We start from the raw sequence: 25,329 nt of genomic DNA, 5'->3' as shown, positions 1-25,329 counted from the left end.
CACATCCCATAAGCCTGTGCAGCTGGCCTGCGCATACAGAACACATCCCATAAGCCTGTGCAGCTGGCCTGCGCATACAGAACACATCCCATAAGCCTGTGCAGCTGGCCTGCGCATACAGAACACATCCCATAAGCCTGTGCAGCTGGCCTGCGCATACAGAACACATCCCATAAGCCTGTGCAGCTGGCCTGCGCATAAGGCTGTGCAGCTGGCCTGCGCATACAGAACACATCCCATAAGGCTGGAGGACCCTGGAGGACCCTGGAGGACCCCGCTGTCTGCCCGGGTGCTGAGGGGTGACTGTACCTTGCACCTGCGCAGCCTGCGCAGATTTCTGGATCACTGTCTGCAGACGGTCCCTCAAGCTGCCGGCCTCCTGCTCGCCCTCGGCTGCTCTCCGGCGCCACCTGTCCAGCTCGGCGGTAACTGCGCCCAGACTCTCCTGCAGGGCGGCCCTCTCTCTCTCGCGCTCGCTCACCCCGGCCTCCAGCGCACCGCGCAGCTTCCGCGCCTCGTCCTGGGCAGCGGAGACGATGCCGTCCCGCTCTGCGCTCAACATCTTCACCTGCCCCTGCAGCTTCTGCACCTGGGCTGAGAGAGGAGAGAGAGACTGTGAGCGTGAGGGAGTCAGAGAGCGCAGTATACGCAAAGGGAGGGGTTAGTCGCTGGGTGTCATACCAATAGGCTTTGAATGCCTCAGCTTCTCATGGAAACTCACCCTGCAGAGCCTGGATGTGATTGGCTGATTCCTGGGAGTGGAGCTGGGTTTCTCTCCTCTCCTTCTCCAGCACGTCTGTGGCATGAGACGCAAGATGGGGCCCGTCACACATTACAGACACATGCACAATGGATTGTTCTCCGTCAGTTCATTCGCTGGTTTGTGCGTTTGTTTGTCACACCGTAGTATTATGTGTAAATAAAATGGCGGTAGCCCCAGTGAAGTGGATTTGCTCATGTGTGTCAGTGTGTTCAGAGCTGCATACCCTGGAGCTCCACACATCTGCGGCCAGCTTGGTCCTGGGCCTCACGTAGCTCCGCCTCTCTGGACCGAAGCTCCGCCTCTCTGGACTGAAGCCCCGCCTCTCTGGACTGAAGCTCTGCCTCTCTGGATTTAAGCCCCGCCTCTCTGGACTGAAGCTCTCCACTCCTACAATCCTCTGCTCAATTAAAGGGTTAAGATCAATGAAAGGCTTAGGGTTAAGGTTAAGGTCAATGAAAGGGTGAGAATTGATTTGATCCATAACTTAAATCTAATTTTCAATAGTGCTAAGTTCAAACACAATCAGATTCATCCATCCATCCATCCATCCATCCATTATCTTAACCCGCTTATCCTGAACAGGGTCGCAGGGGGGCTGGAGCCTATCCCAGCATACATTGGGCAAAAGGCAGGAATACACCCTGGACAGGTCGCCAGTCCTTCGCAGGGCACACACACCATTCACACCCATGGGCAATTTAGACCCTCCAATCAGCCTAACCTGCATGAGGAAACCGGAGTACCCGGAGGAAACCCACGCAAACACGGGGAGAACATGTAAACTCCGCACAGAGAGGCCCCGGCCGACGGGGGAGACCCAGGACCTCCTTGCTGTGAGGCGGCAGTGCTACCCACTGCATCATCCATGCCGCCCGCCCCACAATATTTGAATATCGGAATATTTTTAAAAGCAAGCTGTAGGTTATGAGTAGCTAGTTGAGTTCAGTTATCATAACAATATAAAATAGTGCCATCAGCATAATAATTAAATTTACAGTTGTATAAAGATACAGAAATATTATTTATGTAAATGGAAAATAAAATAGGGCCCAAAATCAGGCCCTGTGGGACACCTTTATTTATTTGAAGGAATTCTGATTTCACATCAATTACTTTGATACATAGAGATCTTTCTGACAGACAGTTTTCAAACCAGGAACTTGACAGTGAGCAACAACCAATAACTGACAGTTAATTTAGTAAAAGAGACAGTGTCAAATGCGTCTATAAAGATGGCTGCAGAATGTCTATTAAACAAAGCAGACATGAGATTGTGGTGTGACCAGACCTAAAACCAGACTGGAAACTGCTTCATATCGAGTGATCAGTAAGAAAGGCTGTAAACTCTTTATTTACAGTTTCTAAAACTTTAGCAAAACAAGGCAGTTAAAAAAGCGGTTTGAGTTCCCTCCTTTATGCAGGGGCAAAACATCCCAAACCTTTGGAATAGTAGATTGCTATTGCTAAAGTGTGTAGTAACCTCTGACATTATTGGGGTTGAGAGTTTGAGGAAAAAATGGTTCTAAATTACCAGTCGCTTTCTTACTGTCTATAGTGAAAAGTGCATTTGAAACTTCAGACGGTGAAAAGGTGCAAAGTGCAGAGAGATGTAGTATTTGTATTCATGGGGAAATGTAGTGATTTGTAGACCTAAGTGAATGGCCAGGAACTGCTGAAATGTTTTTATAGGTTTCCAGCGGCTACATAATGCTGATTGGCATTAAGGCAAAGGCAAAGGCAATAGCAGTGTGTTTGATTAACTGGCAACCTTCAAGGTTCACATGCATTGGTAGTGAGATTTCTGTATTTCTGTTATTGCTGGAGACAGGCAGCAGGAGGCGCTGTTCACTCACACATGCAGCACGGCAGCAGCCTAGTCCAGCTGCAGAGGGCTTTCGTGCATGTTTGTGTGTGTATGTAAAAGCTCAAAGACCCTCCTGTTCTCTGTGTCAGACACTCAGCTCCATGCCCACTGCTCCAAACAGACTGAGCCTTTTCAAAATATTACACTGCAGTCATATCACACTGCAGTCATATCACACTGCAGTCATATCACTGCAGTCATATCACACTACAGTCATATCACACTGTAGTCATATCACACTGTAGTCATATCACACTACAGTCATATCACACTACAGTCATATCACACTACAGTCATATCACTGCAGTCATATCACACTACAGTCATATCACTGCAGTCATATCACACTACAGTCATATCACACTACAGTCATATCACTGCAGTCATATCACACTACAGTCATATCACTGCAGTCATATCACACTACAGTCATATCACACTACAGTCATATCACTGCAGTCATATCACACTGCAGTCATATCACACTGCAGTCATATCACACTGCAGTTATATCACTGCAGTCATATCACACTGCAGTCATATCACTGCAGTCATATCACACTACAGTCATATCACACTGCAGTCATATCACTGTAGTCATATCACACTACAGTCATATCACACTACTACACTATACTCATATCACACTAAAGTCAGCAGCAGCTGCATGCTAATGCTAATGCTAACTCCTGCTGCTAGCCTAAGTGGTGAGCTATTGAGCAAGCACCATCTGTACAACTGGCCTACTTAGCTTTTGAGCAAACTATCCCTCAAGCTAAAGTAAGTCACAAGCAAGCCTGGGCAATCTAGATAAACTGGTGCATCCAGGCAGCTGGAGCTGTGCTGTACTGGAATGGGGGTGTGGTGCATTCTGGGTAAGTAGAGGAATGACCTGACAAAGAATTAAGGGATTGACATTGACAGTGTCTGTGAGAGCTTGCTGCTTTGTTTTCAGAGAAACTCCCCTTCCATGTGCACTCAGGGAGCACTTTATTAGAGTTGTATTTTAACCTTATTAAGTCTAAGGGGGGCGGGGAAAATCAGGAGGGAGGACTAAGGTAGAGTTTGAAAAGGTGTGTTCAGAGATGCTCTTCTGCATACCACTGTTTAATGTGTGGTTATTAGCATTACTGTCACCTTCCTGTCAGCTTTGACCAGTCTGAACCTTCTCCTCTGACCCCTCTCATTAACAACCCATTTTTGCTTGCAGAACTGCTGCTCACTGGATGTTTTTTCAATTCTCTGCAAACTGTTGTGAATGAAAATCCCAGAAGATCAGCAGTTTCTGAGATACTCAAACCACCCTGTCTGGCACCAATATTCATTCCATAGTCAAAGTCACTTAGATCAAATTTATTCCGCATTCTGACATTTGGTCTGAAAATGTCATTTGGAACCTCTTGACCACATCTGCATGCTTTTATGCATTTAGTTGCAGCCACATGATTGGCTAATTAAATATTTGCATTAACAATCAGGTGTATAAGTCTACCTAATAAAGTGCTCACTGAGTGTATATAGCACTTATCTGACACTCAAAGCACTTTTATAGGGATATACCGAGGTCATGCACCTCGGTTAACATCTGAGCTGAAAGATGGCATCTCTTCCTACAGCACAGTGTCCTCATCCCTGCACTGGGGCATTGGGGTTAATTTGACCAGAGGAAAGATCGCCCCCCTACTGGCCCACCAACACCACCTCAAGGTGCAATGCAGGGTTAAGGGCCTTGCTCAAGGGCCCAACGGCAGTGCAGATTATTGTGGCTATGCCGGGATTAGAACCACCGACCTTGTGTGTCCCAGTCATTTACCTTAACCACTACGCTACAGGCCGCCCCATTACTAACCAAGCCCACACCTGCTTATCTTCAACCATTTACTAACCAAGCCCACACCTGCTTAGCTTCAGCCATTAGGCAGTCTGACACTTGAAAGGGAGATGGAGTCTCTCTGGTTCTAATTTTACACAATGACCCAGTTCAACATTCAGCCTCTTCAGCCCCTGAAATGAGCTGCACAGGAAGTGCCTCAGGGACCGGATCTATGAGGCTGAAACAGACTCTGCACTGAGCACTGACTGCAGCTTTATCTACACTGAGCGTGAGACAAACTCCACAGAAACTACCGTTACAACTGATACTTTACTGCAGTCACAGTCAGTACTGCAGAGTCACAGTCAGTAGGAGTCACAGTCAGTACTGCAGAGACACAGTCAGTAGGAGTCACAGTCAGTACTGCAGAGTCACAGTCAGTAGGAGTCACAGTCAGTACTGAAGAGACACAGTCAGTAGGAGTCACAGTCAGTACTGCAGAGTCACAGTCAGTAGGAGTCACAGTCAGTACTGCAGAGTCACAGTCAGTAGGAGTCACAGTCAGTACTGCAGAGTCACAGTCAGTATTGAAGGGAAACCCAGTCCATACTACAGTCACAGTAAGATGCAGTCCTCCATGTCCTCCAAAGGCTGAATCCTGACTAACTACCCAGGGCTCACATAACTGCACCTCAGTCACTTCAACAGAGGCTCCGCCCAACACTGGATTATTTAATGCCCTTCGCCTCCAATCATGTAGCTCTCCTTCTTTTAGTTTTCCTCTAGTTCTACTCAAGTATCGATAAGCCCTAATTTTAAGATGCATTACATTACATTACATTAATGGCATTTGGCAGACGCTCTTATCCAGAGTGATGTACAGTTGATTAGACTAAGCAGGAGACAATCTTCCCCTGGAGCAATGCACTGGGGATCGAACCACCGAGCTTGTGGGTCCCAGTCATGTACCTTACCCACTGCTACAGGCCGCCCTATAAACATTTGAATGTTATGTTGGTAATGTCGCGAAAATGCTGAAATCATATTTTATCATATTTTTTACAGTTTAACTAACGTTAGCATCATAGCGGTAGCATTATAGCATGTTCGCTAGTGAATCATGCTACAGTTTTAAGCATTTTCATATCAAAAGCAGCATTTGCTTTACATATGCACAGAGGAATGGTGGTCTTATGTATTGTACTTGTTTCAGACCGGGTACACTAGGTTATGGAACCCCGCTAGCTAGTTAATCCCATTTTTGTTTCATATTAATAATACTCAACTATTTGGAGCCAAAAGTAATATTAGCTTTACTTCTGTGATACTTGTTCATGCATATGGTATATCAAACAATGGCCTAGTTACTTATATCACCATAGCTGTGGTAACGTTAGCTATATCGCTAGTGAAATCTATTGTGGTTTTAAAACTTTTCTTTCATGATATGTAATTATTTGGACATTAACTGTCATGAAGTATGAGTGTTTTAGCCAAAGAAAACACAATCAATAGTGTTTATACACAATTTATTTTTACTAGCAGCAGCGAACAAACGTTACTAGATACAGTGGTGTGAAAAAGTGTTTGCCCCTTCCTGATTTCTTATTTTTTTGCATGTTTGTCACACTTAAATGTTTCAGATCATCAAACAAATTTAAATATTATTCAAAGACAACACAAGTAAACACAAAACTTAACTGTGGTTTATCAAACCTGAGTTCAATTTCTCTAGCTACACCCAGGCCTGATTACTGCCACACTTGTTCTCAATCAAGAAATCACTTAAATAGGACCTGCCTAACAAAGTGAAGTCGACCAAATGATCCTCAAAAGCTAGACATCATGCCGAGATCTAAAGAAATTCAGGAACAAATGAGAAAGAAAGTAATTGAGATCTATCAGTCTGGAAAAGGTTATAAAGCCATTTCTAAAGCTTTGGGACTCCAGCGAACCACAGCGAGAGCCATTATCCACAAATGGCGAAAACATGGAACAGTGGTGAACCTTCCCAGGAGTGGCCGGCCGACCAAAATTACCCCAAGAGCGCAGCGACTACTCATCCAAGAGGTCACAAAAGACCCCACAACAACATCCAAAGAACTGCAGGCCTCACTTGCCTCAGTTAAGGTCAGTGTTCATGACTCCACCATAAGAAAGAGACTGGGCAAAAATGGTTTGTCTTGGAAAAAAAGTTCCAAGACAAAAACCACTGCTGAGCAAAAACGAACATTAAGGCTCGTCTCAATTTTGCCAGAAAACATCTTGATGATCCCCAAGACTTTTGGGAAAATACTCTGTGGTCTGACGAGACAAAAGTTTAACTTTTTGGAAGGTGTGTGTCCCATTACATCTGGCGTAAAAGTAACACCGCATTTCAGAAAAAGAACATCATACCAGCAAGTCCACCTCTGAATGGCTGAAGAAAAACAAAATGAAGACTTTGGAGTGGCCTAGTCAATGTCCTGACCTGAATCCTATTGAGATGCTGTGGCATGACCTTAAAAAGGCGGTTCATGCTCGAAAACCCTCCAATGTGGCTGAATTACAACAATTCTGCAAAGATGAGTGGGCCAAAATTCCTCCACAGCGCTGTAAGAGACTCATTGCAAGTTATCGCAAATGCTTGATTGCAGTTGTTGCTGCTAAGGGTGGCCCAACCAGTTATTAGGTTTAGGGGGCAATCACTTTTTCACACAGGGCCATGTAGGTTTGGATTTTTTTTCTCCCTTAATAATAAAAACCTTCATTTAAAAACTGCATTTTGTGTTTACTTGTGTTGTCTTTGACTAATATATAAATTTGTTTGATCTGAAACATTTAAGCGTGACAAACATGCAAAAAAATAAGAAATCAGGAAGGGGGCAAACACTTTTTCACACCACTGTATAACCATTGCACAGGACAATGCTGCCATCTGCCTTATTTCACTACAAATCCATCTTTTGCTTCATCTCTCGTAATGGCCCTTATGCACAGCTTTCTTTGCTGCTTGTTGGAAGGAATTAAATGACAAATATGGTTGTTTTGTCTTTATTTGCTTCTGAACCAGAGTTTTCTGCGAGGAACTAACTCAGAACCTAGCTACAGGAAGGCTGACAGCACTCCTTCCGGTTTCCTACCCGGAAATGTGAGATAGGCCTATTGGGCTAGCAGTGTGAATCTGTCAAATTCCAATCCCAGTTCACCCACGAGACCTGCTCCAATCTCAGTGCTTTTAATAGCAGTGCCATTCTCTAGTGTCACACACACACACACACACACACAGGACCCCCTCTATCTGCACACACACACACTACTCCTGCTCTCCTCAAACACTACTCCTGCTCTCCTCAAACACTCCTGCTCTCCTCAAACACTACTCCTGCTCTCCTCAAACACTCCTGCTCTCCTCAAACACTCCTCCTGCTGTCCTCAAACACTACTCCTGCTCCCCTCAAACACTACTCCTGCACTCCTCAAACACTCCTCCTGCCTCCTGCTCTCCTCAAACAGTCCTGCTCTCCTCAAACACTACTCCTGCTCTCCTCCATTACCCAGCATGCACAGTGCCCCTCCTCACACAGCAGAGTAGAGTAGAGTTACCCGTGAGGTTGTTCATGGCTTCCATCTCTTTCTTCTCCTCCATTCTGACTGTGAAAGAGGGAGAGAGAGATCAGTCCAGCGACATCACCCAGCCTGCACACAGACAGGCTGCAGGCATTACAAGCACCACATCACCCAGCCCTCACACAGACAGGCATTATAAGGACTGCATGAATGTCCTTGTTCTCACTCTCAGACCACAGCTCTATAAACCACACTGCAGGCAGAAACACATAAGCAGAACATAAAACTACCAAACTGGCAAAACTCAAATCAAGCAACTCATTAAAACACAGATTACCAACAACACTGACCCCAGCCAGTTCATAGTGCATAAAACTCAAATGAATTAATCAATACATTTAACAGATAAAAGTAAAAACCAGGTCAATTTACAGTTGTGAAAGCAGTTGTTTTTAAATGAACATGGAACAGGAGTAAAAGGCATACTTGGCAAATTACTGAAGCTTCTGAAAAGGGAAGTAGTACAAATTGAATATATTCAACCCAGCAGGACAGAGGCAACAAATAAACATGAAATCCAGTACCTGGGATTAAAAGGCGGTGAGGAGCAGAAGTTGCAGCGTTACCCGTGGAGTGGTTGGAGCAGTCCGTTCCCCTGCGCAGTGTGCCTGGCACTGTCCCGTCGGCACCATCCATCTCAGACTCTGAGAGGGGTGGAAGAGACCATTCTGAGGCGGGGGGGGGGGGGGGGGGGGAGCATGCTGTGCTAAGAGATACTGAAACAGCTTCTAAGAGACAGACTGTCTTTGTTCATCTGAGCGCTCATGGAGGAGTGTGTGTTACCTCTGCTGTGCTGAGCGCAGGTGTGTGTGTGTGTGTGTGTTATCTGTGCTGAGCGCAGGTGTGTGTGTTATCTGTGCTGTGCTGAGGGGCAGGTGTGTGTGTTATCTGTGCTGTGCTGAGGGCAGGTGTGTGTGTGTGTGTGTTATCTGTGCGGTGCTGAGGGGCAGGTGTGTGTGTTCAGCCTGCTGTTCTATTACATAGTCATTCATACACTAATATAACTGAGGGAGGGGGCTTACTCTGGACAAAATGTCCTCTTTCAAACATAACAAATTAGCCCTTCACGGCCCTGGGCTGAATGCTTTAACCCTGTAATGTTGTTCTCCACGCAGAGAGCAGATCTGTGGCAGAAAAGGCTAGCGCATGACCAGCGGGAGGGGGGCAGGGTGCGTGGCAGCCCCCTGCAGCAGGGGCCAATCAGGGCGCGGCACAGTGACATCCTGTTAGTCCACACCTGTGGTGCTCTCATGCTAATCACGCTAACCCCACACTAATCACGCTAATCTGGCCCGGCCAGCTTTCCACATGAAGAGATCAGCAGTCAGTACATGAGAGAGAGAGTGTGTGTGTGTGTGTGTGTGTGTGTGTGTGAATGAGAGAGAGAGAGACAGAGAGAGAGAAAGACAGAGGGCGTGAGAAAGAGATACAGAGATAGACACACAGATAGCGTGAGAGAGAGATCTTGACAGGATCTTTCCTCAGGGTTATTCTGGAGACACAGAAATGCAGTCCTGTGAAAGCCCCGCTGTTCAGACCAACAGCCGCCACGGCAACCTAACATACCGCCATGGCAACCTACATAACCACCCCGATACACACAGCCACAGACCCACCATTGGCATGTAAGAGTTCAAATTTCTCTCTGAGACAATAGAGGTTTATCTTATCTAATCTTACATAACATAAGTTTCTCCTACACACAGCTGATAATATAATTGTACATAATAGCACAGAGGCTCCGGCCCTATACCAAGAGCACAGAGAGAAAATATGTACTGGAAACCACACAGCGCTGGTGGAATACTCAATCTCTACTCAGTCTCTACTCAGCCCCTATTCAATCTCTACTCAGCCTTTACCCAGAGACCTGTGCGCTGTTAGAGTCTTGTTTTAATCATATTTCTTTTAAAAAACAGTCTTAGAGATGTGACGTGCGTCACTAAACCCCAGTATTTACACTTGAAGGCAGTGAAACATCACACACACAGATCATTACCGGGATTAACCATGGTAATCTGCTTTAAACACACAGGCCGGCCCCTTCTGTGTGAAGCTTTCACATGCTGACCGACCTTGTGTGTGCGTGCGGTCCTCCATCACACAAGTCCTCTGAGCAGGAACCGCAGTTAGGGTCAGGGCTAGTGTGGAGTCGCTGTGTGTTCATGGAGTCGCTGTGTGTTCATGGAGTCACTGTGTGTTCATGGAGTCACTGTGTGTTCATCTAAAACACACCATATTTGGGGCTCATTATAAAACAGGGCGCTTATGTTTATTAGCATACACACTGTAACTGTGTTATTTATGGAAAGTCTGTATTTAGCTGACGTCTGACTCAGGTTTTAATGGAGAAAAGGGTGTCCCAGGGGAACAGAGCCCATTAATACACAGGGCCCAAGTGGTTTGAACAAGGCCAATGCAATTAACTCACTTCCAGCTCAATAAACCCACAGAGAGTCCAGGAGGAACACTTCCATTAAAACATGATTTTAACCCAGAGACAGGCTCACTCAGAACCAAAACTAAAAACCTTTTTGTTTCTCTGGTAGGTCTGCTGTGCGGCTGCCATAGAGAAACTTTTCCAGGATTTCAATGCCCATATTTATATTTATTTATTTCAGAAATAATAACTACGTTATATTGGCGAAGGACCTGGTGACTGAATTTTAGTCAAGCCCTGGTGTAGCCATGACAAGATCTGCATAACAGTTGGGCCCTTGAGCAAAGCCTTTAACCCTGCATTGCTCCAAAGCATCAGCTAAATAACAATAATATTTTTATTATTGTACAAAAAAAGGCACATTTCATGTACATTGCTGGATACATTTGAATGACAAAAGCAGTCAATAGAAGCGAACAGCAGAACTGTGAGGAAACAGCCTACTCATTGCAGCAGCTGAAATGCTTATTTACATCCACAAAAATAAAACCTCTGTAATGTCCATGAAGTGCTGAAGTCTTTAAGATGCACAGATTACATCATCAGAACTAAGACCTTCAACCTAACAAAAAATGATTTATGGCTTTGATTAGTAACCCATTACTGTGTGAACTACAGTACAATGCCCTCTTCCTCTCTGTAGGGGCAGGGTCTGTATCAGAGAGAGAGTAACAAAGCGCTCTCTCTCTGTAGGAGCAGGGTCTCTTATCAGAGAGAGAGTAACACAGCGCTCTCTCTCTCTGTAGGAGCAGGGTCTACAGAGAGAGAGTAACAAAGCGCTCTCTCTCTCTCTTTAAGAGCAGGGTCTGTATCAGAGAGAGAGTAACACAGCGCTCTCTCTCTCTGTAGGAGCAGGGTCTATCAGAGAGAGAGTAACACAGTGCTCTCTCTCTGTAGGAGCAGGGTCTACAGAGAGAGAGTAACAAAGTGCTCTCTCTCTGTAGGAGCAGGGTCTACAGAGAGAGAGTAACAAAGCGCTCTCTCTCTCTCTTTAAGAGCAGTGTCTGTATCAGAGAGAGAGTAACAAAGCGCTCTCTCTCTCTGTAGGAGCAGGGTCTGTATCAGAGAGAGAGTAACACAGCGCTCTCTCTCTGTAGGAGCAGGGTCTACAGAGAGAGTAGACCCTAGCGCTCACTCTCTCTCTTTAACTGACAAGGAAGAAAGTAAAATATTAGAATCAAACACTGCCCCCTGCTGTCTCCTGCCTGCTCTGCAGTGATGCGCAGTGATGCACAGTGATGTGCAGTGATGCACAGTGATCTGCAATGATGCGCAGTTACCCTGCAGAGATGTGAGATGCTGCTTTGAGTCACTGTTCGTCTTCGGCTCCTGCTTTTGCGCCTTCAGACTCTGGAGGAGGAGCTGCACCTGCTTCTGCATCCTCTCCTCCCGCTGCCTCTCGGCCACCTGAACACACCGCCATTATAACGTAAAAACACAACACGATTATAACAAACGAACACACCGTGATTATAATGTACAAACACACCGCGATTATAATGTACAAACATAACGCGATTATAACCTACAAACACACCATGATTATAATGTACAAACACATTGCCATTATAACCTACAAACACACTGCCATTATAATGTACAAACACACCGCCATTATAACCTACAAACACACCATGATTATAATGTACAAACACACCGCCATTATAATGGACAAACATATCGCCATTATAACTAACAAACACACCGTGATTATTATGTACAAACACACCTCCATTATAATGTACAAGCACACCGCGATTATAGCGTACAAACACACCGCTGTACACTCCAGGACTATAACGTACACACTGCTCCCTGACTACCTGAGAGCACCGCAGACCACTGATGCTTTTAAAAGAGGGCTAAAAATCTACCTCTTTACTAAAGCCTTTTCTTAGTTTTTATATTTTATTTTATTGGGTGTTTTATTCCCTGTTTTTACCCTGTAGCACTTTGAGATTTGGTCTCCAAATGTAAAGTGCACTATAAATAAAATGCATTATTATTATTATTATTATTGCTGAACACACCGCGATTATCATGCACAAACACACAGCATTGAGCCCGTGCCTTTAGGGTCAGGTCCCTGACGAGGTCGACAGCCATGTTGAGCTCCTGCCCAGCGCATGCTCTCAGCTGCCGCAGGTGGAGGCCGCACCACTGGGAAACACAGGGGAAAGCACAGCCAATCAGGGGCCACCTGCACTGAGCCCAGCCAATCACTGATGACGTACTGCTGCTGTACACAGCCAGTTAGAGATATACTAGAATAGGTAAAAATCTGAGTGAGTTCGACTCGTGTAGTTTAAACAGACTGAGAGTCTCCAAGACTGCAGCTTACACGAAGACACCTGGCTCCTCATCTCCACCTGCCTGAGGGTCTGTGAAGTCTTTCATAGACACCAGGGTATATAACTCCTTCCTAAACATGACGTAAACATTCACAAGCACTACATAGACATAGCTAAATACTTCTGTTCATAAATTCCAACAAATGCCAATAGGAAAGTGATGAGTGTAAGTTAGTTGGTATATCACCATAGTGCCACTTAGTGTCATCATTGGAGACATCACTGAATAGTTGCAGTTATTGACATAAGCATTTAGGAATGATTATGTAGGCATATGAAGGAGCTATATACTGGCTATGAGAACCAGAACAGAAGTGCTACCAAACTGCCTTCAGCGGCCATTTTTCTGAAGGCAGTACACAACTTTCTCAATATCATTAGCTAATGTTAGCACGTCCATAGTGTACAAAGACAGGAACTATGTTTGAGAGTGTTGGCTAATGTTGGCTTGGGTTCACCTTGCTGAAGGCGTCACCAGTTTGCACCAGGGGGGTTGAGCCAGAACTCCATCCATCCATCCATTATCTGAACCCGCTTATCCTGATCAGGGTCGCAGGGGGGCTGGAGCCTATCCCAGCATACATTGGGCGAAAGGCAGGAATACACCCTGGACAGGTCGCCAGTCCATCGCAGGGCACACACACCATTCACTCACACACTCATGCCTACGGGCAATTTAGACTCTCCAATCGGCCTAACCTGCATGTCTTTGGACTGTGGGAGGAAACCGGAGTACCCGGAGGAAACCCACGCAGACACGGGGAGAACATGCAAACTCCGCACAGAGAGGCCCCGGCCGACGGGGATTCGAACCCAGGACCTCCTTGCTGTGAGGCGGCAGTGCTACCCACTGCACCATCCGTGCCGCCTGAGCCAGAACTCACCCCAGATAAAGTCTGGAGCATGTCCTCCATGATCTCAATCCTGGAAAAAAGCTGCTCTTCATCTGCTAGGCCTATATCCTACAGAGTAGAAAGAGCACAAGATTGGCTTTTAACACGTCTTTGAATCTCTTCTGTTGTCCACCTCATTTACAAGCTGGGAGTACAGGAGACATATGTCTCACATCCAAACAACATGACCACTTGGGGCGGCTTGTAGCGTAGTGGTTAAGGTACATGACTGGGAGCCACAACGTCAGTGGTTCGAATCCCGGTCGAGCCACAATAAAAATGATCCGCACAGCCTTTGGGCCCTTGAGCAAGGCCCTTAACCCCACATTGCTCCCCGGGCGCTGCACTGTGGCTGCCCACTGCTCCTAGGTAACTAGGATGGGTCAAATGCAGAGGACAAATTACCCCACGGGGTTCAATAAAAGTGTATCTTATCTTATGAGCTGGTTCTAAGGCTTCAACACTTGTTGTTTTTACTTTATTATTCAATATGCTGGTGTTGGTTCTCCTGTCTTGCCAGCTGATATTTAAGATGTTTCGAAGACAGAGTTGATGGAACTTGTCAAGAGGCTTCAGATTAAAGCTAGATCATGCAGCGTGCTCACAGCAGACAGTGCACAAGCGCTCAGTGATGTTTAAAGGTGTGTTTATAGAGTTTAAAAGCTCAGTGAATTTTAAAGGTGTGTTCATAGAGTTTAAAAGCTCAGTGAAGTTTAAAGGTGTGTTCATAGAGTTTAAAAGCTCAGTGAAGTTTAAAGGTGTGTTCATAGAGTTTAAAAGCTCAGTGAAGTTTAAAGGTGTGTTTATAGAGTTTAAAAGCTCAGTGAAGTTTAAAGGTGTGTTTATAGAGTTTAAAAGCTCAGTGAAGTTTAAAGGTGTGTTTATAGAGTTTAAAAGCTCAGTGATGTTTAAAGGTGTGTTTATAGAGTTTAAAAGTTCAGTGATGTTTAAAGGTGTGTTCATAGAGTTTAAAAGCTCAGTGAAGTTTAAAGGTGTGTTTATAGAGTTTAAAAGCTCAGTGAAGTTTAAAGGTGTGTTTATAGAGTTTAAAAGCTCAGTGAAGTTTAAAGGTGTATTTATAGAGTTTAAAAGCTCAGTGATGTTTAAAGGTGTGTTTATAGAGTTTAAAAGCTCAGTGAAGTTTAAAGGTGTGTTTATAGAGTTTAAAAGCTCAGTGAAGTTTAAAGGTGTGGTTATAGAGTTTAAAAGCTCAGTGACGTTTAAAGGTGTATTTATAGAGTTTAAAAGCTCAGTGATGTTTAAAGGTGTGTTTATAGAGTTTAAAAGCTCAGTGAAGTTTAAAGGTGTGTTTATAGAGTTTAAAAGCTCAGTGAAGTTTAAAGGTGTATTTATAGAGTTTAAAAGCTCAGTGATGTTTAAAGGTGTGTTTATAGAGTTTAAAAGCTCAGTGAAGTTTAAAGGTGTGTTTATAGAGTTTAAAAGCTCAGTGAAGTTTAAAGGTGTATTTATAGAGTTTAAAAGCTCAGTGAAGTTTAAAGGTGTGTTTATAGAGTTTAAAAGCTCAGTGAAGTTTAAAGGTGTATTTATAGAGTTTAAAAGCTCAGTGATGTTTAAAGGTGTGTTTATAGAGTTTAAAAGCTCAGTGACGTTTAAAGGTATATTTATAGAGTTTAAAAGCTCAGTGACATTTAAAGGTGTGTTTATAGAGTTTAAAAGCTCAGTGAAGTTTAAAGGTGTGTTTATAGAGTTTAAAAGCTCAGTGAAGTTTAAAGGTGTGTTTATAGAGTTTAAAAGCTCAGTGATGTTTAAAGGTGTGTTTATAGAGTTTAAAAGTTCAGTGATGTTTAAAGGTGTGTTCATAGAGTTTAAAAGCTCAGTGAAGTTTAAAGGTGTGTTTATAGAGTTTAAAAGCTCAGTGAAGTTTAAAGGTGTGTTTATAGAGTTTAAAAGCTCAGTGAAGTTTAAAGGTGTATTTATAGAGTTTAAAAGCTCAGTGATGTTTAAAGGTGTGTTTATAGAGTTTAAAAGCTCAGTGAAGTTTAAAGGTGTGTTTATAGAGTTTAAAAGCTCAGTGAAGTTTAAAGGTGTGGTTATAGAGTTTAAAAGCTCAGTGACGTTTAAAGGTGTATTTATAGAGTTTAAAAGCTCAGTGATGTTTAAAGGTGTGTTTATAGAGTTTAAAAGCTCAGTGACGTTTAAAGGTGTGTTTATAGAGTTTAAAAGCTCAGTGATGTTTAAAGGTGTATTTATAGAGTTTTAAAGCTCAGTGATGTTTAAAGGTGTGTTTATAGAGTTTAACAGCTCAGTGAAGTTTAAAGGTGTGTTTATAGAGTTTAAAAGCTCAGTGAAGTTTAAAGGTGTGTTCATAGAGTTTAAAAGCTCAGTAAAGTTTAAAGGTATGTTTATAGAGTTTAAAAGCTCAGTGAAGTTTAAAGGTGTGTTTATAGAGTTTAACAGCTCAGTGATGTTTAAAGGTGTATTTATAGAGTTTTAAAGCTCAGTGATGTTTAAAGGTGTGTTCATAGAGTTTAACAGCTCAGTGAAGTTTAAAGGTGTGTTTATAGAGTTTAAAAGCTCAGTGAAGTTTAAAGGTGTGTTCATAGAGTTTAAAAGCTCAGTAAAGTTTAAAGGTATGTTTATAGAGTTTAAAAGCTCAGTGAAGTTTAAAGGTGTGTTTATAGAGTTTAACAGCTCAGTGAAGTTTAAAGGTGTGTTTATAGAGTTTAAAAGCTCAGTGAAGTTTAAAGGTGTGTTTATAGAGTTTAAAAGCTCAGTGAAGTTTAAAGGTGTGTTTATAGAGTTTAAAAGTTCATTGATGTTTAAAGGTGTGTTCATAGAGTTTAAAAGCTCAGTGAAGTTTAAAGGTATGTTTATAGAGTTTAAAAGCTCAGTGATGTTTAAAGGTGTGTTTATAGAGTTTAACAGCTCAGTGATGTTTAAAGGTGTGTTTATAGAGTTTAACAGCTCAGTGAGGTTTAAAGGTGCGTTTATAGAGTTTAAAAGCTCAGTGAAGTTTAAAGGTGTGGTTATAGAGTTTAAAAGCTCAGTGATGTTTAAAGGTGTGTTCATAGAGTTTAAAAGCTCAGTGATGTTTAAAGGTGTGTTTATAGAGTTTAAAAGTTCAGTTATGTTTAAAGGTGTGTTTATAGAGTTTAACAGCTCAGTGAGGTTTAAAGGTGCGTTTATAGAGTTTAAAAGCTCAGTGACGTTTAAAGGTGCGTTTATAGAGTTTAAAAGCTCAGTGAAGTTTAAAGGTGTGATTATAGAGTTTAAAAGCTCAGTGATGTTTAAAGGTGTGTTCATAGAGTTTAAAAGCTCAGTGATGTTTAAAGGTGTGTTTATAGAGTTTAAAAGCTCAGTGATGTTTAAAGGTGTGTTTATATGGTTTAACAGCTCAGTGAAGTTTAAAGGTGTGTTTATAGAGTTTAAAAGCTCAGTGAAGTTTAAAGGTATGTTTATAGAGTTTAAAAGCTCAGTGATGTTTAAAGGTGTGTTTATAGAGTTTAAAAGCTCAGTGACGTTTAAAGGTGTGTTTATAGAGTTTAAAAGCTCAGTGAATTTTAAAGGTGTGTTCATAGAGTTTAAAAGCTCAGTGAAGTTTAAAGGTGTGTTCATAGAGTTTAAAAGCTCAGTGAAGTTTAAAGGTGTGTTCATAGAGTTTAAAAGCTCAGTGAAGTTTAAAGGTGTGTTTATAGAGTTTAAAAGCTCAGTGAAGTTTAAAGGTGTGTTTATAGAGTTTAAAAGCTCAGTGAAGTTTAAAGGTGTGTTTATAGAGTTTAAAAGCTCAGTGATGTTTAAAGGTGTGTTTATAGAGTTTAAAAGTTCAGTGATGTTTAAAGGTGTGTTCATAGAGTTTAAAAGCTCAGTGAAGTTTAAAGGTGTGTTTATAGAGTTTAAAAGCTCAGTGAAGTTTAAAGATGTGGTTATAGAGTTTAAAAGCTCAGTGATGTTTAAAGGTGTGTTTATATGGTTTAACAGCTCAGTGAAGTTTAAAGGTGTGTTTATAGAGTTTAAAAGCTCAGTGATGTTTAAAGGTGTGTTTATAGAGTTTAACAGCTCAGTGAAGTTTAAAGGTGTGTTTATAGAGTTTAAAAGCTCAGTGAAGTTTAAAGGTGTGTTCATAGAGTTTAAAAGCTCAGTGAAGTTTAAAGGCATGTTTATAGAGTTTAAAAGCTCAGTGAAGTTTAAAGGTGTGTTTATAGAGTTTAAAAGTTCAGTGATGTTTAAAGGTGTGTTCATAGAGTTTAAAAGCTCAGTGAAGTTTAAAGGTATGTTTATAGAGTTTAAAAGCTCAGTGATGTTTAAAGGTGTGTTTATAGAGTTTAAAAGCTCAGTGACGTTTAAAGGTGCGTTTATAGAGTTTAAAAGCTCAGTGAAGTTTAAAGGTGTGGTTATAGAGTTTAAAAGCTCAGTGATGTTTAAAGGTGTGGTTATAGAGTTTAAAAGCTCAGTGATGTTTAAAGGTGTGTTTATAGAGTTTAAAAGCTCAGTGAAGTTTAAAGGTGTGTTTATAGAGTTTAAAAGCTCAGTGAAGTTTAAAGGTGTGTTTATAGAGTTTAAAAGCTCAGTGAAGTTTAAAGGTGTGGTTATAGAGTTTAAAAGCTCAGTGAAGTTTAAAGGTGTGTTTATAGAGTTTAAAAGCTCAGTGAAGTATAAAGGTGTGTTTATAGAGTTTAAAAGCTCAGTGACGTTTAAAGGTATGTTTATAGAGTTTAAAAGCTCAGTGAAGTTTAAAGGTGTGTTTATAGAGTTTAAAAGCTCAGTGACGTTTAAAGGTATGTTTATAGAGTTTAAAAGCTCAGTGAAGTTTAAAGGTGTGGTTATAGAGTTTAAAAGCTGTGAAGTTTAAAGGTGTGTTTATAGAGTTTAAAAGCTCAGTGAAGTTTAAAGGTGTGTTTATAGAGTTTAAAAGCTCAGTGAAGTTTAAAGGTGCGTTTATAGAGTTTAAAAGCTCAGTGATGTTTAAAGGTGTGTTCGTAGAGTTTAAAAGCTCAGTGACGTTTAAAGGTATGTTTATAGAGTTTAAAAGCTCAGTGATGTTTAAAGGTGTGTTTATAGAGTTTAAAAGCTCAGTGACGTTTAAAGGTGCGTTTATAGAGTTTAAAAGCTCAGTGACGTTTAAAGGTGTGGTTATAGAGTTTAAAAGCTCAGTGAAGTTTAAAGGTGTGTTTATAGAGTTTAAAAGCTCAGTGAAGTTTAAAGGTGTGGTTATAGAGTTTAAAAGCTCAGTGATGTTTAAAGGTGTGTTTATAGAGTTTAAAAGCTCAGTGATGTTTAAAGGTGTGTTTATAGAGTTTAAAAGCTCAGTGAAGTTTAAAGGTGTGTTTATAGAGTTTAAAAGCTCAGTGAAGTTTAAAGGTGTGTTTAAAGAGTTTAAAAGTTGAGTGATGTTTAAAGGTGTGTTTATAGAGTTTAAAAGCTCAGTGAAGTTTAAAGGTGTGTTTATAGAGTTTAAAAGCTCAGTGATGTTTAAAGGTGTGTTTACAGACAGTTTAAAAGCTCAGTTTGAGGGCTGTACAGAATGTGGTAATGAAACTTGCAAGCTGGATAATGGCACTACGTAAACTCAAACCCATTATACATGAACAATATAACTCGGAATTAAGCCCATTAGTTTCAATGAATTCATGTAATTAATTTACAAACACTTCCTGGATTTAATTGTTGGTGTACTGCTTAAATTTTCTACAACACCCATTGAATGAAGCAGGGATTGTTTTCAAACATTGCTGCGATCCACATTTTAAGTTTGTCTCACCATCTAGTGGTGAAACAAGGCACTGCAGTTTCACTGAGAAAACAACAGTAGCTGCGTGGATCAGACATTTCACACTGTGGCCAGGAGAGGTCGCCGGCGGGCCATGCTTTTATATCCTGAGAGCTGGAACAGGGAATACACACAGCCAGCGGGGAGTGCCCAGCGGGTCAAAAAGGGCTCCGAAACGCTCCACACCCCGCGGCCGGCTGTGTGTGACTCACCCTGACAGTTCACTCAGAACGGCCAAGTAAACAAGACAGCTACAGAGTGAGTGAGGATCTGTCGCTGGAGGAAACGTGATCAGCCACTGAGGAGAGAAACAGCCAATCAGCTTCTTACCTTCTCCAGGTGAAGCAGTGATGTCACCAGACTGGAACTGAGAGGAGGACAACAGGGATGGAGACTTTAGAAAAACAGAGCACTGGATACAGAGTTTACCCAGCTAACCTGCGTCTAAATACTGAGGCAAATACACCCCCACCCACTACACCTGCACCTACACCCCCACCCACTACACCTGCACCCCCCACCCACTACACCTGCACCCCCCACCCACTACACCGGCAGCTACACCCCCACTACACCTGCACCCCCACCCACTACACCGGCAGCTACACCCCCACTACACCTGCACCCCCACCCACTACACCGGCAGCTACACCCCCACTACACCCACAGCTACACTCCCACTACACCTGCAACTACACCGCCACTACACCTGCACCCCCACCCACTACACCTGCAGCTACACACCCACTACACCCACAGCTACACCCCCACCACACATGCAGCTACACCCCCACTACACATGCAGCTACACCCCCACGCACTGTTTTGACGAATGACAGCGATAATAACTCCAGTCTTACTGAGGAGGAGGAGGCTCTTCCACAGAGGGAAGGGAGGTCTCCACACTGCCAGGCGGAAACAGGCAGACCGTGGACACCACGCATCCATGAGAGACTGAAATCACATTTACATTCGGCTCAACTGTACTACCCCCTGTATGAAGCTTAGCATGCAAGCTATATGCAGTACAGTACCTCAGTAGTGCACACTCTGAGATAGCTGGGCCCTATGAACCCTCAGTAGTGTGCACTCGGTAGTACACTCCAGCATACCATTAGGGCTGCTCTCAGTCACGTCCACCCCAAACTGGATGATGTCACCGGTGTAAATCTGTGAGGGGGGGCTCTGCTCCCCGGGGGGGCTTAGCCTCCTGTGGTTGATGAACGTGCCGTTGCTGCTGCCAGAGTCCTGCAGATAGAACTGCACACAGAGCCAGAGAGACAGATCACTACATTTATACAGCGCTTAATGTTTGCCAATTGAATCGGGGGATGATTAGGTGGCAGGTTGAAAGAGGCAGGGCTGGGAATTTATTCAGGACACCGGAGAACCCCCAACTCTTTGTGAAGAGTGTCATGGGATCTTTAATGACCAGTGAGTCAGAACCTGGGTTTAACATCTCATTCGGTAAGGTCTCCACAGTGTCATTGGGGATAATTTGACCAGAGAAGATCGCCCCCTACTGGCCCACCAAAACCACTTTCTGCAGCAACTGAGTTTTCCCAGGAGGTCTCCCAGCCAAGTACCAACCAAGCCCACACCTGCTTACCTTCAGCCATTTGGTAGGAGCATAGTGCATGATGGATAGCTGCTGGCCAGAGTGGTGGACAAAGTTGATGACTTTAAACTTGACTTGCCAAAATGAAAAGTACATGAGACTTGACATCTATGACTTGGACTTGAAGTTGTTGTGGAAAAAAAGGACTGGTGTTTGCGAAATAAAAAATATCCTACGGGATTGCAACAACGTCGAACTTTGTGCGTCTTTTGAAAAGCCACAAAAATAATTACGTTTGTTTGCTACAGGTCACTCACACACAGACGCGATGTGCCCATTTTGAATATGCCATCGACCAAACATCGTCCCAATTTCAAAAATAAAATTGAACGTTCTATATTCTGTTTCAGAACTCCCCCTGATAGCTAAAGGTACAATATGTAAGATTTTTGTGTTAAAACATTGTCCCTATTATTGAAATGCCTCACTGACATGTTCACTCACATAGATTTGGGATTAAAAGTGTCCGGCGTCACTCTGTATCAAAACATTGTACAGCTGTACAACATTCAAGCTCATTGGTTGAAAATTGGTTCAAACTGCCACAGCCAATTGGTGGGGGCTTATTCTGATTGTTTGAGTAGCTGCCCAAATTGCACTCCAGACAAGTGATCACTGTTGTCCAAATTGTAAAACAATAAAATGACTATTATTTCTAACATTATCTGTGTAGTTTATTTTTGTACAAATATAATTAACAATTTAATATTACCTGAATTTAAAAAAAGTTAAACTGGCATAAAACACCCTACGTTTGAGACTCGAGGACTTGACACCTGAAATTAGGGACCTGACCTGAGCTTGGTGACTAGGGACTTGACTTGAGACTCAGAGGTTAAGACTTGAGACTTATTCAACTCAGCTGCTGGCATAAGAACACACACACACACACACCCTTCAACCGGAGAGTATACACACACCTGACAAGGAGGACTGCAAACCCCGTGACCCCTTAATTATTGTATAAAATATGCAGGGTTTTATTACATGACAGTTTAGAGTGGAGTTGGACAGAGACCCACACTCACCAACGACATCGGTTTGTTCAACTAACAGTCAGTTTGCCACCGGACAGTCCTATAGTTACCTACCGCGGCGGACTTGCGGTCGAACCAGAGGAGAGCGTGGGTCCGTGACAGCACCTTGCAGTCAAAGATGGCGTTGTTTTCGGCCGGTCGTGATCGCGCCACGGTGCGCCCGATCTTAACGGGTGCCCCGAGGCACACGTGGCGCTCCTGAAATGGGTGTGAATTCTGGCAGCTGATAAACACAACCAGCGCTGGAAACATTTGCGTTTTTAGGGCAATTAGACTAGTCCAACCAGGGAATGGGATTAAAGAGAATAATTCCAAATCCAAACAAGACACTTTCAGACTGCCTCATCGGTTACTGAAAGGTTAAAAAAAACACTACAAAAAAATCGAGTTCAGCAGCTAGTTTGCAACTTGGCATCCCTTGATCTTTTTCTTTTCTTTTTACCGGTTTTACGACCACTTAAACAGGCTAGCCAGTGACTAAAAAATCATGTTAGTTTTCGTCTTGCCATCGAACAATTCGAGTCAATTCGTAAATTCAATTCTAAACACGAGATTATAAACATTTGTTACCGTGCAACAGCGCAGTTTTCCCGCAATGAAGCCCGTGCAGTCTGCAGTTCACTCGCTAGCCCAACAGACTGCAAAATAAAATAAGTGAATTAGTCAAATTCCAAGCATACAGGCGAGCTATCATATAATTCAGTTTTGCTATTAATCTGCAATTAAGGGACTACCGCCGTTGAAATGCGTTCTTTTTTGTTTTGTTTTAAAAGTTCTTGTCCACTCACAGTCAATCCCAGCTCTAGGCTGTAGGTGTCACCCCTGTTTAGCATTCCCAATTCCAGACTGCTAATGAAGTGTAGTGTAGTCATTGTAGTCAGTCACATAAATTAAAATGAAATGGGCATTCAAATTTACCGGACAAAGTAACCTAGATGGCCTCCTACGTTTTGTAAAATGCAGTTTTAACACTATAATATGAAATAGTTTGCAACATGTGGACCATATCAGTTTGTTCATTCAACTGTTCAGTATAAATGTTCAGTCCAGGGCGAGTCTGAATCACAGACTCCAAATATAACAGACGCCAATGCTGCTCCGTTCCGCCCAGGAACCCGAGGTCACGTCAGCGCCTGAACCTCTGCCCTGTGTTCAGTGGTCTGCCTTTGGGGCGCTGCTCTAAGGTCATGGACTGCGGCATCCCTGCTCCTCCCTGGTCCAGCCCTGCTCCTCCCTGGTCCAGCCCTCCTCCTCCCTGCTCCAGCCCTCCTCCTCCCTGATCCAGCCCTGCTGCTCCCTGCTCCAGCCCTGCTCCTCCCTGCTCCAGCCCTGCTGCTCCCTGCTCCAGCCCTGCTCCTCCCTGCTCCAGCCCTCCTCCTCCCTGATCCAGCCCTGCTGCTCCCTGATCCAGCCCTGCTCCTCCCTGCTCCTCCCTGATCCAGCCCTGCTCCTCCCTGCTCCTCCCTGATCCAGCCCTGCTGCTCCCTGCTGCTCCCTGGTCCAGCCCTGCTCCTCCCTGATCCAGCCCTGCTCCTCCCTGCTCCTCCCTGCTCCTCCCTGGTCCAGCCCTGCTGCTCCCTGCTCCTCCCTGGTCCAGCCCTGCTCCTCCCTGCTCCTCCCTGATCCAGCCCTGCTCCTCCCTGCTCCTCCCTGATCCAGCCCTGCTCCTCCCTGCTCCTCCCTGCTCCTCCCTGATCCAGCCCTGCTGCTCCCTGCTGCTCCCTGGTCCAGCCCTGCTCCTCCCTGATCCAGTCCTGCTCCTCCCTGCTCCAGCCCTGCTCCTCCCTGCTCCAGCCCTGCTCCTCCCTGCTCCAGCCCTGCTGCTCCCTGGTCCAGCCCTGCTGCTCCCTGCTGCTCCCTGGTCCAGCTCATGCCTCACTACATCCTGGAGCTACAGATTCATCCTGCTCCCCTCTGAACTCTGGACTCTACATCCCTCCAAATTGACTTTCTAGTTTACCTACTAGTTTCATACATTAAGCCTATAGGTCAGGATAGGCGTGCCCCTATAGCCGGGTTCCTGTCGAGATTTCTTCCCATCGGGGAGTTTTTTCTCGCCACTGTTTGAGGGTTTTTCTCCCCTAAGGGAGTCGTTTACCTCACATGCTATTGGGGGCTTAGGGCTGATATGTTTAATTCTCTGCTGTGTTGCTCTGTAAAGTGTCTTTGTGACAGTCTCCTGTGAAAAGCGCTATACAAAAATTGAATTGAATTCATCTGATCTGATCCACACAGCCATTTCATCCGATCTCATCTGTTTATTGTCTGACAAAATGTCTTTAAAAACATTGAGGCTGCATGGTACAGTGTGCTCATGGTGTGTGACTCAATGCTAGAGCGAATGTTGCCATGAGCTGCAGGATAAAGGTTATGAGCCCTCTGACTGCTTACTGTGGTTACTTTCCCTGATCATGGCCATTCTATAATCTCAGCACTTCTGTCTCTTATTTGTTCTCCAGTAAACCACATTTGGGGAATTCCTCCTCTGTGTGAGACAGGATGTTCCACAGGCATTCTGTGACAAGATAACAGTTTCCTTCAGCATGAGAATGCGCTCACAAAACTAATATAACCAGAAACCAAAACATCTGCCAACAAACTAATATAACCAGCAACCAAAACATCTGCCAACAAACTAATATAACCAGCAATCAAAACATCTGCCAACAAACTAATATAACCAGCATTCAAAATATCTCCCAACAATTCAGCCATGCACAAACTTGCACCAAGGTCAAAATTATTCAGGATAGTACTATACTCTATGTGGTTCTATACTCTAAATGGTCTATACTCTATATGGTTCTATACTCTAAATGGTCTATACTCTATATGGTTCTATACTCTAAATGGTCTATACTCTATATGGTTCTATACTCTAAATGGTCTATACTCTATATGGTTCTATACTCTAAATGGTCTATACTCTATATGGTTCTATACTCTAAATGGTCCCTTCATTTGTGGCTGTCAGTCATTTGCCTGCTAATCAGGGGTGTGAAGCTCAGCTGGGCTATTTGATTGAATTAAAAAACTCTTCATAAAGTGTTTGTTTTCGCATGTTCAGAATTTTTGTTTCCTAGCAGGAAGGAAAAAGCTATGGCTTTAGTTCCACCATTACTATAAATAAACACTTTGGACTAATAAATCAAACACACATATATTTTACTAAAGGTAGCATCTATCTAGACTGTTATTTTTACATTTCCATTA

The 25,329-nt window shown here is 43.4% G+C and overlaps 1 protein-coding gene across 1 annotated transcript in view; it reads right to left on the bottom strand.

Annotated features, from left to right (window-relative positions):
* Positions 1-22,368, bottom strand: part of slmapb (sarcolemma associated protein b) — a 33,366-nt gene extending 10,998 nt beyond the window's left edge. The window contains exons 1-12 of the mRNA XM_061259175.1: positions 22,171-22,368; positions 20,574-20,721; positions 20,322-20,415; positions 19,792-19,828; positions 13,725-13,802; positions 12,560-12,649; positions 11,770-11,896; positions 8,574-8,693; positions 8,026-8,073; positions 987-1,160; positions 722-796; positions 310-594 (exon numbers count right to left, since the gene is read on the bottom strand). Of these exons, the coding sequence (XP_061115159.1) occupies positions 310-594; positions 722-796; positions 987-1,160; positions 8,026-8,073; positions 8,574-8,693; positions 11,770-11,896; positions 12,560-12,649; positions 13,725-13,802; positions 19,792-19,828; positions 20,322-20,415; positions 20,574-20,721; positions 22,171-22,368 (1,474 nt within the window). The remainder of the gene's footprint in view (positions 1-309; positions 595-721; positions 797-986; positions 1,161-8,025; positions 8,074-8,573; positions 8,694-11,769; positions 11,897-12,559; positions 12,650-13,724; positions 13,803-19,791; positions 19,829-20,321; positions 20,416-20,573; positions 20,722-22,170) is intronic.
* Between the last annotated feature and the right edge of the window lie 2,961 nt (positions 22,369-25,329).

Source organism: Conger conger, chromosome 10 (assembly GCF_963514075.1).
Source record: "Conger conger chromosome 10, fConCon1.1, whole genome shotgun sequence".
NCBI classification, from domain to species: Eukaryota; Metazoa; Chordata; class Actinopteri; order Anguilliformes; family Congridae; genus Conger; species Conger conger.
The sequence above is the reverse complement of the archived record's forward strand: the minus strand, read 5'-3'. Positions and strand labels throughout refer to the sequence as shown.